The sequence below is a fragment of the Oryctolagus cuniculus genome, chromosome 4, assembly GCF_051225735.1.
Source record: "Oryctolagus cuniculus isolate XC-2025 breed Fujian yellow rabbit chromosome 4, ASM5122573v1, whole genome shotgun sequence".
Taxonomy (NCBI): domain Eukaryota; kingdom Metazoa; phylum Chordata; class Mammalia; order Lagomorpha; family Leporidae; genus Oryctolagus; species Oryctolagus cuniculus.
The window spans coordinates 135,504,032-135,518,988 of record NC_142870.1 but is presented as its reverse complement, the minus strand read 5'-3'; the positions used below and the strand labels follow the sequence as shown (position 1 = coordinate 135,518,988).

The 14,957-nt window shown below is 38.2% G+C and overlaps 1 protein-coding gene across 2 annotated transcripts in view; it reads right to left on the bottom strand.

Annotated features, from left to right (window-relative positions):
- PLOD2 (procollagen-lysine,2-oxoglutarate 5-dioxygenase 2) overlaps positions 1 to 14,957 on the bottom strand; it is a 99,676-nt gene that overhangs the window by 47,197 nt on the left and 37,522 nt on the right. For both annotated transcript variants that reach the window (XM_008266286.5, XM_008266287.5), the window contains exons 2-3: positions 9,348 to 9,439; positions 6,671 to 6,807 (exon numbers count right to left, since the gene is read on the bottom strand). In XM_008266286.5, the coding sequence (XP_008264508.1) occupies positions 6,671 to 6,807; positions 9,348 to 9,439 (229 nt within the window). The remainder of the gene's footprint in view (positions 1 to 6,670; positions 6,808 to 9,347; positions 9,440 to 14,957) is intronic.

Below are 14,957 nucleotides of genomic sequence, written 5' to 3'. Positions count from 1 at the left end.
GCTGCGGCCGGCGCACTGCGCTGATCCGATGGCAGGAGCCAGGTACTTCTCCTGGTCTCCCATGGGGTGCAGGGCCCAAGCACTTGGGCCATCCTCCACTGCACTCCCTGGCCACAGCAGAGAGCTGGCCTGGAAGAGGGGCAACCGGGACAGAATCTGGCGAATGTAGGCACTATTTTAAGAACTAAATATTACTTGAGAGATTTTTCTCTGTAAGTGATATATAATTTCATTTCACTGTGGGTAGAGGTGGGAGTCAATGAGGACACTGTCCAGCTATAGGGTAATTTCCTCAAGACCATTTTCTGACAGTAGCCTAAACATTAGAACACTAGTATAGCAGGAGAGAGCAAAAGGCAGAGATGGAGGGCAAGCTGCACAAGCCGTCAGCTAACCACTGGCACTTCTTTCTCGGAGGGTCAGTCTCTTTATTTATGAAATGATCTGATAAATTAAATAAAAATGTATGCCTAGTTTTTTTTAAGATTTATTATTTATTTGAATGTCAGAGTTACACAGAGAGAGAAGGAAAGACAGAGAGAGAGGGAGAGGTCTTCCTCCTCTGGTTCACTCCCCAACTGGCCGCAATGGCTGGAGCTGCACCTATCCGAAGCCAGGAGCCAGGGGCTTCTTCTGGGTCTCCCACGCCGGTGCAGGGGCCCAAGGACTTGGGCCATCTTCCACTGCTTTCCCAGGCCACAGCAGAGAGCTGGATCAGAAGTGGAGCAGCCGTAACTTGAACAGGCATCCCTGTGGGATGCCAGCACTGGAGGCAGGGGCTTTACCCGCTATGCCACAGCGCGGGCCCCTATATGTCTAATTTTAAAATGACAGTTAAGTATATCTCTGTAACATGTGATCTGTCAACTCTCACACAGTTTTGTACAAGTATTCATTTAAGTAACGAAGAAATAAAGTTAAAAAAAAAAAACTCTAGCGTTTCTTATGATATAGGTACACTGTGACAAATAAAACATGCAAAGCTGTTGAAAGAGAAATGTATCCAGAGTACAAGGTTTCTGTCCTAATCAGCTCCCAAACCACAGCAACTAGTACCAAACTTTGCACATAACAGATACTTAAGATATGTTCACAGAAAAAAGAGTAAGGCGCAGGAGCAGACAAGCTGACTTGGGAATGAATACACACATTCAGACAGACACACGAAAGTCAGCCAAGTAATCACACAGTGCAGCACCTGCAGACAACCAATCTGGACACTGACTTGTATGAATACCCAGTGCTTCCTTTGTGTATCACCTTCTTCACCTTCCTTCCAGCATTCCTAATAATAAACTCCGTCAACATTCAGTAAATACTAACAATAAAATGTGAACAATTTGAAAAAAAAATCACTCGTTTTGAACTTAATTCCTATACACATTATGCATTATTTTAGATGAGTCAGAAGGCACAGCAATATATTTAAGTGACAGCTAATGAGTTCAATCTTTCCTTCAAAAAAGAAAGAAAGAAATGCCATGGAAGCTTGGAACCATGATGTGTTTTGGCTTTCCTTCATCCTAAAATAGTGAAATGTTGCCTGTTGTTAATGTTCTTTGTGTCTGCCCACTCAAACTGCCATCAGCACCAGGAAGGAGGAGATCATCAAATAAACCTGCCAGTGTTAGGTAAAATTATAGATGTCATATTTGAAAAGCTTTGCTTTCAGGAAATTTTTACTCTGGTTTCTGTAAAACTATGTATGACAATATAAAAGGCAAGAATACTGGGTATGTAATGTGAGTTCTGAGAGATGTAAAATGCTTATTTCATGGAACACAAGGTAGGATCTATTCATCTTTAGAAAAGCAAATAACACTTCCTCAACAATAACAACGAAATCAGAAAAAAGTATTGTCACAAATTACTTGCTATGTGACCCAATAAAACATGCCTTTTCGTAATTTTCTGAAGGCACATTGTTCAGAAGAAATTACGCCCAACACTCAAGTTTTTCGGAAGATGTGCATTCCTCTTCCACATTAGTTCACATTAGTTCAGTTTTTTGTTTGCAGAATCACTGTGATATAAACTAGAAATCCTTGAGGGCAGGATGTTTCTCTCTCTTTCTATAGTGTTAAGTTCAATGCCTGCAACACATTTTGTGCTCAATAAATGCACACTGAAAACAGTGAAAAACCTGCCCCCTGATCTTACTTTTCAGCAAAATAATGTTCTAGCAGAAGCCAAAAGAAACAAACATTTGCTGATACATGAAAGGTCAAATGGAATAGTATCATATTCATAGTTTCTAACCAAAATTCAACTTTCAGGTAATTTCAAGGTTTTGAAATTCAAAACAATTAGATATTTTCCTGCCTTTAGAAGTCACTTTCTCTCCCAATGAACAAAGAAAAATAAGTTTGAAAAGTAATTTCAAACCATTCACTATGATTTTCCCTCTTGTTATTGTACCTCGAACGTAAGTTAAGTCAGGCACAGACTCAGCTCCACTGTGTGAGACACACAATTCCATTCAGCAAAATAGCTGAAGAGAAGCTAGCCAGATAAAACCAATCTGACCAGGCACACAAGCAAATAGCAGAGATGTGTGTGATGAGACAATTCCTCCATTTATTAATTTTGCCAGTATTTACTAATCTTGGACTAACATCAAAGACTACAACAACCTGGAAAACTGCTGAAAAAAGATTTCCCTTTATATCATTTGAATTATGTCTACCAAGTTTTGCAGGGAGCCAATGAATACCATTCTGGTTTTGGTTAAGCTTACTTTTCCTTACTGTTATCTTTTGATGACAACAGCCAATTCCTTCATCTTACCCTCAAAGTTGTAATCATTTTTAAATAAATTCCTTAACACATTAGATAGTTTCTATATACCAAAATATTTCAGTAAATATATTCATTTAAAAATGCAGGTGCTCCTTGATTAATACTGGGATTGCCTCCTGAAAAAATCCATCCTAAATTGTAGTTATCATAAACTGGAAATGCATGCAATATTAAACACCATGACTTAGCAACACAGTCGACTGTAGAGTAACAGTTCATGGTTACTATGGAGTTGACTGATAGCTGCTGCTGGCTGCTGCCGCCCAGTCTCATGAGTAAGGTACTGCACATCACCAGTGCAGAAAAAAACAAATTTCAAAACTTTCTACTGAATGTGTATCACATTTACACTTTTGTAAAGTCAAAAAAGTCTAAGTCAGATCATCATTCAGTCAGGGAACATCTGTATTCCTTCTTTGTAGGGACAATAACCACCACCAAATCTATCTTTGAATTACTATATAAACTGCAAGTCTTTATGATGTTGCACACCTGTATTCTAATTAATCAAATCATACACAGTGCTGTCACTGTTACTGTACATTTCTTCTCTGTCCCAAGCTCAATGATTCTGACTTTACTTCTAAATAGCTTCCTTCTAAATAGTTTTCTTAAGTCTAAGAGAAAAGAAAAAAACAGCCAAAATTTTTATTAGATGACTTTATCTGATATTCCAAAATCTGGAAAAATTATTCTACCATGTGCTTTAGGGCCTGGTTTATATTTCACTCTATCCAGCACAGCAAATTATGTGGAGATATTCAGTATGCATCAAGTTCACTCCAAAGAACAGAATCATTGCTTGTTTCCTTGTGGTTTATATATTATCCTTTAAAAAAAAAAAAAGAAAAAGAGCAAAAAGAAACAACAACAACCAAAAAAAACCAAAGGTCAACAAATAATAATTATGTGTGACCATCTGTCTTCAACTTATTACAGTAAAATAAATGCTTGCTTTATACTATAATTCCAAAAGTATGAAAAGTTATCTTAATATAAAACTCAAAATGCTCATTCACTTTGATTGAAGTGTATTGTAAAAGCATCATAGAATCATTTTGCTCCATAAGGAAATCTACCATCACCGACTTAAAATATTTGTCCCCAAATTGTCATTAGCTTATTTCAAAAGAACCCATCTGCTACTCATAAAATTAATCATATTTATTGATAGTTGTTCTAATCAATAGGAGACTATGAAGCTTTACAAGTCATACTAATTAAAAGGAAACACACACAGACATACACATGTCCATGCACTCACAATTGTATAAAATAGTTGAAAAAGGCACCTTCCCATATGTAGATATTCAATTCCATTTTGTTTTGAAAAAAATCCAAAACCATGGCAATCATTTATTTTTATATACATCAAATATGATCAATTTTACCCTAAAAAGTATATTTATAAGCATCCAGTCTTTAACTTTAAATGTTCCAGAAGTCAATTTGGAATATATATTCCCATGGAAGCAATGTTATAAAATTGTTTCAATTAATTCACAAAAGACTGTCTAAGTGGACACAAGGGATCATTATGGGATATTGGAAATGTTCTAAAACTGAACAGTGGTGATGACATGCAACTCAGTATAACTTAATAAAAATTATTAAATTTTATACTTTAAGTATGCCATATTATGTAAATTTTACTTCAATAAAGATTTTTTTAAACAGCCTATCTAAAGTAGTATGTACATAAAATTGTGTAAGGTGATTTACCATAGTGACTTATGCATCAACAGAACTAATTATTACAGTTAAATAGTAATTTGTTTGCTTTATTAAAATGAATGCATTCGGAAATCCGGTCCTTGGCCAGAGGTAAATTTAATTAGCATACCTAGCAATTTTATTATAAAATGGGCATTACATTAAAATAATTTATGACCAGCCTAATTCATTTGCCCTAGGCCTTAGGTTACCTATGATTTTCAACAAAATTTCACTCCCTAAGATAACACACACACACAAAAAAAGGAGAAGAGTGTTACCTTTAAAAATACAATAAAAGAAAAAAGTTCCAGTTGGCACCAACTGCTTACCCCTTTTACATTCTCACGATCCCAAAGTTTTTGCCAAGAACAGACATTGTGGGTGACCATGAAGAAAATCTGAATGACTTCCTACAGAACAATGACTTGGCTCTTCTAACAGGAGGAACAGTCAGAAAAGCTGTCACTAGGGCTGGCATTTTAACTCAGCAGGTTAAGTTTCCACGTGATACACCAGCATCCCTTATCTGAGCACTAGAGCCCCAGAGCTCCACTTCCAATCCAGCTCCCTGCTAATGTTTCTGGGAAAACAGCAGAAGATGGACCAAGTGCTTGAGCCCTTGTTACCCGTGTGGGATCCCAGATGAAGTTCCAGGCTCCTGGCTTCAGCCCAGCCCAACCCCAATCATTGCAGCCATTTGTGGAGTGAACCAGTGGATGGAAGATCCCTTTCTCTGTCTCTTCCTCTCTCAGTGTCACTCTTCCTTTCACATAAATAAAAATAAATCTTAGGGGCCGGCTCTGTAGCACAGTAGGTTCATCCTCTGTCTGTGGCGCTGACATCCCATATGGGCGCCAGTTCTAGTCCTGGTTGCCCCTCTTCCAATCCAGCCCTCTGCTATAGTCTGGGAAAGCAGTAGAAGATGAAGTGCTTGGGCCCTGCACCCACATGGGAGACCAGGAAGAAGCACCTGGCTCCTGACTTCAGATGGGTGCAGCTCTGGCCATTGCAGCCATCTGGGGAGTGAACCAACGGAAGGAAGACCTTTCTCTCTGCCTCTCCCTCTCATGTCTGTAACCCTACCTTTCAAATAAATAAATTAAAAAATCTTTAAAATAAATAAATAAATCTGAAACAAAATGTTGTCGCTAATATATTCAGACACTCATAGTGCCTGGAGGACGCTAGACCTTCCATTAAAACTTCCAGATATCTCACAGTATCTACAGCTTTCTCATTACAGACAGGCCTCTCATATACCAGTTCCTGCAAGACTAAATCAAACACTGAGGGGAAACGGCAGGGGATGGAAGAGTAAGAGTGGAGAAAAGCAGTTCTTCCTAAAACCCAAAAGGAGGTTTGAGAATCTAAAATCATTATTGGCACATATGTGGTTTACTTTTTAAAACTGAATGTGCTCCAGAATCAAAGTCAAAATACACATGTGGCGAGTTCAGGTTGACTAATGTGATTGCTGAAATCCGTGGTAATTTTAAACAAATACATACTCAGTATAGTAGCTTACCCTAAGCAGTTATTATGACAAACTTCCTAATATAAAAAAAAAATACACAGTAACAAATAATATATGAAAATCCACAGTATGCAAGCCCCACACACCTCATCTTGCAAGAACAAGTGTAACTTAGTATCTTTGTCTAGGAAACACCAAAAGAATTCTAAAGGTGTATGTATTATGGATCCTGTTATAAGGTAGAGGGGAAAATTCAATGGCTTCTGAAATAAGCAACCAATGGCAAAGGGGGAGGGCAGAAAGAAAAGAGAGAAGAGAAGAGAAGAGAAGAGAAGAGAAGAGAAGAGAAGAGAAGAGAAGAGAAGAGAAGAGAAGAGAAGAGAAGAGAAGAGAAGAGAAGAGAAGAGAAGAGAAGAGAAGAGAAGAGAAAAAAATAGAAAAGACAAAGAATGGAAGAAAAGAAGTGATAAATCACAATTCAGAACAACTTGATATTAACATTAAAATGTAAAACGATGGTCAAGAACAATAGCAGATACTTCAAAGTAATGAGGAGAGTGAAACAGTGTACAAAAAGATATTTACACATTAGAAAGGTTCTTCTTTCTTAATAACACAATAAGTACATAAATCTTAAAAAAATTAATATAAATTTAGAAGACCATCATATATTTTTCTTACCACTCTGTAAACAAGATAACCAGATCATCTTGATTGCCATAATGTTCCATGACTTCTTTCATTAATCTCACTTTTTGGCCACCTCCAATACTATTAATTCCACCACCACCTCGCCACTCCTCTCCTTGACCAAGTACCTGTAAATGAGATCAACATTTTATCCCTGAGCAAAACTCAAATTAATAGTACCATAAAACACAGAAAGTCATCAGCAACTTGAAGAGCACTGCATCCTAACCACTCTTTAATGTACTTCAACGTTTCATCAAATCATTATGCTAGAAAGAAAAAAAATGTAGAGACCTAGGTCAAGTCATAAATCTTCAATGTTATCCATCTCAAAAATTTTCTATTTTATTATTTCAAAAGTTGAGTTTAATCAATGTAGATGGACTCAGAGGTATTTATCATACTTTATTATCTTATTCCTATTTGTGAAGACTAAAATGAACAAGAAAATGAAGAGACCTTCAATATCATGTTTTTTTTTGTTTTTGTTTTTGTTTTTTTTTTTCAATCTGGCAGGAAATCTGTATGATGAGCACTGAAATCTCTGGAATCTCGGTGACTCTTGAATTGGGCCCTGAAGCAAATTTGAATTGTTCAGGGCCATACAAAGGGCAGCAAGTGAAAAATCCAAAAATTATTTTCTTTAGATTTGAAATCTTAAACTTACACAATCCTCAAAATCTTAATAAGAATTTATCAATGCAAGAAATTGTTCATACATCATCAGTGAGAACTAAGCCTGTGCCCTTGTGTCCTCATAGTTTTATTTGCCTTAGCTCAGCAGATGCCTCCTAACACTGTTGACACACCTGCCTCTGAGGGAGCAGGAAGTACCTATAATACATGCCATGCCTCCTCACACACAATGTTTATCTTGGTTTCAGCAAAACAGTATGGAAAGAGAAGGAATGAAATTAAAAGCAAATGCAAAAGAAAAGGATAAAATCCATTTAGAGAATAAATACTATTAGTTCCAATTTCATTTCACACTGAGCCAAATACAAATCTATCTGGCAAGGTCTGTGGGGCTCCCAGCCTGCAATCTCCTGTCTTGGCTTCATGGACAGCTATCCTGAAAGTTGTAAGATAAATGTGATCCAAGAGAACAGAGGCTGTTTTGGAGATTAAATTGGGGCTCCTCTGGTTGAATGAATCCTTTTTGCCCTAAAATGTGGTATCCTCTGGCTCTGAGTTTTGTGCCAGAACCCTTCTAGACTCTCCAGTTCTGCAAGTGTACTGTCCCCGAAGCACGTATGAGAGACTGACTACTCTGTGCAGTGCACTACATCAACCATCACTCTGTTCTCTACACCGCACCAGTGGTTGTCAGAGTTCAGTATGCATCAGAAACACATCAAAGGCTTTTGAAAACACACGTCTGGTGCCACATCCTGAATTTGTGCTTCACTTGGTCTGAGGTGGGGTCTGAGCATTCTCCTTTCTACTTCCCAGGAGATGCAGATATTGGTGATTTTGATTCCACACTTCAGAAACCACTACATTAAACAGTGGGAAGACAGCAGGAGGTTCCTAAAATCTAGGGTCAGTAAAATGGTGCTGGTGCTTGGGGTCCAAGATCTGACACTTCCTCACTATGACCCCGGGACAAATTTTCCTCACCCATAAACAAAGTATTATCTACCCTCCATGGTTAATGAATCAACTGCACACCACATCTAAAGTTCCTAACCAAGTGGCTGTTTCTAAGAAATAGTCCCTGTCTCTTGGGTCTGAATCCTAAAAATCCTCCCTAAAGGTTTCAGCATTACTTTATCCTAATGTGTCTATTACTTCTATAGCATCTCCAATCAGTACATGCTATTATGTTTATTACCTATCCTAACATAGTCCCAACATATTTTTCATTTGTCCCATGTTAAACAGCTAGTTGTTACTATTAGATCTCTTAGCCAGCAAAATTTAGCCTCTTTATTAGCTGCCCTATGGTAACATCTGTACCTAGCATTCCAGTGGTTATGTAATGAATCCTACCTTTTTTCTACATAACATACCAGAACAATCCAATTTTTTCCGCAAGCAGGAAGCAATACTTTTTCCTACTTTAAGTTTTTTTTTTTTAATTTCCTACCTAAATGCCTCCTCATTCTCTTATTTTTACTAAGGATTGTCTGACAGATCCTTTTTCTATCAAAAAAAAAAAAAAAAAAAAAAAAGTAAGTAATGATGGCAGGCCTCCCACAGCTCAGTTTAACAGGTGTCTCAGTTTCCTCTGCTGATTTATCAGCAAGATGTCCCCTGCAGCTAACTCTTCTAAAGCCCTTTCATAGCTTTACAAATTCCTCTAAAACTAACAGAAAACAGGAAAAGCAACTCTCAGTAAGGGACCTTCACAGTCATGCAGTCATACTTACAACTTTCTGTAAGCAAAGGAACATTATGGCATACAAATCCATGATGAAAAATTACTCACAAAAGTTTACTACTGAACATCAGCTATACTGAGAGTATAAGGCCCTTAGCAAATATTAAAAAATTACTACCTGAATAACAGTCTTACTATAGCCAAAATTTAGCTTTAAAACTAAGCATTAAAACTAATAAAACCATAAGGATTACAGGCTATGATGCTGTCTCTATTATAAAAATCGTATTTAGGCACATAATCTAATATCTCTAACATCTCCATAGATTAAAGAGTATACCATACCTTCACAGTATAATTGAAATATTTGGCAGACTGCATAAATCGATGGAATCCATCATTTTCTTTGGTTGCTACAGTTATGACTAATAACTTATCTGCAAAGATAGAAAGAAATAACATAAGAAGACTTACCAAGAGATTAAATGCTAACAACTTACAATTCAGTATAGTGACCAGATACCACATTAAATCCATAGGAATGTTCTGGTTTGTTTATCTATATAATAATTTTTTAAAAAAGAGCTGTTGAAAAAACCAAGCACTTAAAATTGATTGCTTCAAAATTGTGAATCCAACAAATGACCAGTTTAAAATAAATCCATTAATTTCTAAGAAAAAAAGCATGTTCTCCTGGAGTATTTCAATTTTATAAATAAAAAAGCTTTAATAAAATGCACATTTTTAAGCTGTAAAGATTAAGACTCTCCTAGATATCGTCTAACTAACCAAGTTCACTGTCACCTTTAAATCATCCTTGGTTTATGATACACATGAGTGAGGTTGTACAGTATACTGCATTTATCAGATTGGGGTGGGCATTTGGTGCACTGGTTACGTAGCCAGCTGGGATGCCTGCATCCCCTATCAGGGTGTCTGGGTTCAAGTCCTGCCTCTGCTTCCAATTCTAATTTCCTACCAATGTACATCTTGGGAGACAGCAGGTGATAGCTCAAATAGTTGCAGCCCTGACATCCACTTGATAGATCTGGATTAAGTTTTGGGCTTGTGGCCTGGGCCTGGCCCAGCCCTGACTGCAGCATGTATTTGAAGAGTGAACCAGGAAATCAATCTCTCTCTCTCTCTTTCTCTTTCTCTCCTTCAAGTATATATACATATTTAAATATACTGGAAAAAAAGGGAAGACTCTTTTGAATCAAATATGTAGAGTGAAATCTTAGTGTTTACCTCCAATTCAAAAATTTTCATATGGAACCACTTTTTTTAAAAAAAGTTTTATTTATTTACTTGAAAGTCAGAGTTACATAGAGAGAGAAGGAGAGACACAGAGAGAGAGGTCTTCCATCCGCTGGTTCACACCCCCAGTTGGCCGCAATGGCTGGAGCTGCACCAATCCGAAGCCAAGAGCCAGGACCATCTTCCGGGCCTCCCACGTGGGTGCAGGGACCCAAGGACTTGGGCCATCTTCTACTGCTTTTCCAGGCCATAGCAGAGAGCTGGATTGGAAGTGGAGCAGCCAGTACTCAAACCGGTTCCCATATGGGATGCCAGCACTACAGGCAGCAGCTTTATCCGCTGTGCAACACCGCCAGCCCCAAATATGAAAACTTAAAAACTATAATAGGAGGGTACTTTAAATTTCATGGAAAGATAGCATTAAATGTTAAGCATATTATGGTGCAAAAAATTTTTCAAATGCATGCATAAGTTTTTAATAATATGCATTTCCATGAACTTTTGAAGACCACTGGTATTTATATCACTTATGTATTCTTTCATCTCACTTTAAAGAAGAATGGAATCAAAATCAACACTGCCCTAATAGGAAAACAGATTTTAGTTACCAGTTTAGGGTGAATTATTGTTTTTAATACAATATAATGTCTCTGTGGATAGAAGCTGGTAGACTTAGATTTATCTTAAATTACCTAGAGAAGCTATGAGGGATAATGATTCTCAGGAAAAGGCACTTCAGAAGTTTAATAAATGAAACAAGTGCACCAGCAAATGACATAGGGCTAGGACCTTTTTTTTTTTTTTTTGACTCAAATATTTTCAACATTCTGAGCATTGAGTTATATGAGGATATTATACACATGCATACAAGGGTTCTTCAAAAAGCTATGAGAGGGGCCAGCATCGTAGCATAGAGGGTAAAGCTGCTGCCTGCAAGGCCAGCCTCCCATAAGGGTGCCAGTTCATGTTCGGCTGCTCCACTTCCAATCCACTCCCTGCTAATGGTCTGGAAAAAGCAGCAGAAGATGGCCCAAGTGTTTAGGCCAAGCAGGAGACAGAGATGAAACTCTTGGCTCCTGGTTTTGGCCTGGCTATTAAGGCCATATGGGGACTGAAACAGTAGATGGAAGATCTCTTTGTCTCTCTCCTTTTTTCTCTTGCTTTCCCGCTCACACTTCCTGTCTGTCTATTCTGACTTTCAAATGCATAAATATTAAATTAAAAAAATGGGAAATAAACAACATTTAAAAAATACTGCATGGATTTCAAAATTTCTGTGCATCAAAATAAATTTATCTCAATTTTTTCCACAAACTTACTGAGGCACACTCAGTCACTTGGTCCTCATCTCACCATTATTAATAAGAAAAAATTCAGAAGGTGTAAAGCGTCCCCAAATCTAATAGTTAAGGGACACAGCCTCAATACAATAGGACAATCAGTTAAAAATAATTTCTCATAGGGACCAGCGCCGTGGCTCACTTGGTTAATCCTCTGCCTGTGGCGCCAGCATCCCATATGGGTGCCAGGTTCTAGTCCCGGTTGCTCCTCTTCCAGGCCAGCTCTCTGCTGTGGCCCGGGAGGGCAGTGGAGGACGGCCCAGGGGCTTGGGCCCTGCACCCGCATGGGAGGCCAGGAGGAAGCACCAGGCTCCTGGCTTCGGATTAGCGCAGTGCCAGCCACGGCGGCCATTTTGGGGGTGAACCAATGGAAGGAATACCTTTCTCTCTGTCCTCTCTCTCTCTCACTGTCTATAACTCTACCTGTCAAATAAAAAACATAATAATAATAATTTCTTATGAACCAACTCTCCCACAAATTTTTAAAATAATTAAAACAATAAAGCTTAAATAAGTGCCCTATGCTTAAAGAAACAATAAATGAAAACTCATTGGTCAAGCAATAAAACATTTCTATGAAGATAAATATTAATATCCTTATAAATCTTTTTTAAGAATTTCTTCAAAAATTATGTAAGAAATCATTTTAGAAATCATAAATTTAGGGAAAATTATTTCAGGAAAAATAAAGCCATTTTCATTAAAGCTGTCAAGGCTCAAGTAAATAATATTTGTTAAATATTTTTAAGTTAACTGTTTTTTTTAAAAAGAAAAAATATTTGTTACAGTTTCAAATAGGACTTAACTAAGAAAATGTTCAACTTTCATAACAAATTCCAAAGTAAGTACTACTAGATTTTACCATATAAAAGAGTACACTTTCTAAAATCTTTTCTCTGTTATAACATGACTATTTAAAGATAACTTTCTGACATAATTTTCCTACATAAATTATAAGAATAACTACAGGTTTGGATTTGGACTGCATGGATGTACATTTACCAATTTCAGTATAAAATTAACAGACAAGATTTCATCATCCTTAATAGGAAAAGTAATGTTGGCCAGGCCTTTCGGTTGACAAAAATGTTACTGAATCCAATGACTCAGTAACCAAAGCTTAAAAAAATGTGTAGTCTGACAATGTCTAGCAATCCTATGCCAAATAAGGACTCTTGTTGTTTCAGTATGGTTGCTAATACTAGAACAGAACAAACAAATCTGAAAACGCATTGTGTTGAAATGTATGCTCAGGAACGTGGTGTAAAAACAGCTATTCATTATTACCTACTATTCACTATCATCATTATGATGAGCAACAAAGCTTAGAGAAAGTGAAAGAAGAAATTGCCAACATATACCACTAAACAACCTTTTATCACCAATTCAAGAATCCAGCTTTCTTACGATTATAAGGTATCCATCTCAAAAAAATTTAACCTAAATTTGATAAACACTTCAGATTTCACTACAACTTATTCTACAAATACTAGAAATAAGGAATCAAAATAATGAAAGTGGGGCTGGTGCTGTGTTATAGCAAGTAAAGCTGCCACCTGCAGTGTCAGCATCCCATCTGATCCAGTTCTCTGCTATGGCCTGGGAAAGCAGGCCATAGTGAGCTAAAAGAATGTAAGTGACAGAAAGACATATCAATAAAATCCATACAGGGAAATTCTACAGGACAAATAACCTACAGAATCGATGGGAAAAGTTTTTAAAAAAGGAAGGAAAGTTACAGAACATTAATATTATTTTTAGCGATTTATTTATTACTTATTTGAAAGCCAGACTGACAGAGAGAGAATCTTCCATCTGCTGTTTCTTACCCCACAAGGCCAAAGAAGCTGGGGTTGGGCCAGGTCACAGCCACAAGATTGGAACTCTATCTGGCTCTCCCACACGCATGGCAGAGGCTCAACACTTGGGCCATCATCTGTTGCTTTCCCAGGCATATTAGTAGGGAGCTGGATCAGAAGTGGAGTAGGTGGGGTGAGAACCAGCAATCTGAGATGCAGCATCACAAGTGGCAGCTTAACTCACTGCATCACAATGCAGGTCCTATAATATAATTAACAGACATTTCAGCCCAATACCAGTCCTGGGCTGTAGGTGGGTCTTGATTTGAAAAAAACTAATTGTAAAAAACCATTTATAGCCGGCACCGCGGCTCACTGGGCTAATCCTCCGCCTTGCGGCGCCAGCACACCGGGTTCTAGTCCCGGTCGGGGCGCCGGATTCTGTCCCGGTTGCCCCTCTTCCAGGCCAGCTCTCTGCTGTGGCCCGGGAAGGCAGTGGAGGATGGCCCAAGTGCTTGGGCCCTGCACCCCATGGGAGACCAGGAGAAGTACCTGGCTCCTGCCATCAGATCAGCGCGGTGCGCCGACTGCAGTGCGCCCGCCACGGTGGCCATTGGAGGGTGAACCAATTGCAAAGGAAGACCTTTCTCTCTGTCTCTCTCTCACTTCACTGTCCACTCTGCCTGTCAAAAAAAAAAAAAAAAATTATGAGGGCCAGCGCTATGGCACAGCAGGTTAACACCCTGACCTGAAGCACCCGCATCCCATATGGGCGCTGGTTCTAGTTCCGGCTGCTTCTCTTCCATTCCAGCTCTCTACTATGGCCTAGGAAAGCAGTAGAAGATGGCCCAAGTCCTTGGACCCCTGCACCCGCATGGGAGACCCACAGGAAGCTCCTGGCTCCTGGCTTCAGATTGGCACAGCTCCGGCCGTTGCAGCCAATTGGGAGTGAACCAGCGGATGGAAGATCTCTCTCCCTCTCTCTCTGCCTTTCTTCTCTCTGTGTAACTCTCTGACTTTCAAGTAAATAAATAAGATCTTTAAAAAAATTTTATGAGAAAATGGGGAATGTGAACTCTAATTGGATTTTACATGCTAATGGCACTTAGATGTTTTTTAAAAAGACTCCTTATAATCTAGGGACACATTATTGAAGTATTCACCCAGTGAAATGGTAGACGATCTGCGAACTGTTCCAAAGCTATTTGTGGTAGATGGGAACAATGGAGGAGGAAGATGAAGATTAAACAGGACTGGCCATAAGAGCATGTGATGGCTGCTGAAACTAGATTAATTTTCTACCTGCTTGAAAACTCTCGTAATAAAAAAGACAGAGTTCAATTTTGTGGAAATCCCTAAACTTGCAAACAAAGAAATCATACAAAATTAATGAATATAGTTATCTTAATATTTGAATCATTTAAGTAAAAGGAAAGAAATGCAGCCTTTTTTTTAACAAGCATTGTGACTTAAATAACTAATTAAAACCTTACCCAATCCACTCTTCAGAAACACAATGACATGAGATGACTGAGGGAGAGGGCTACAATAATAGGCAC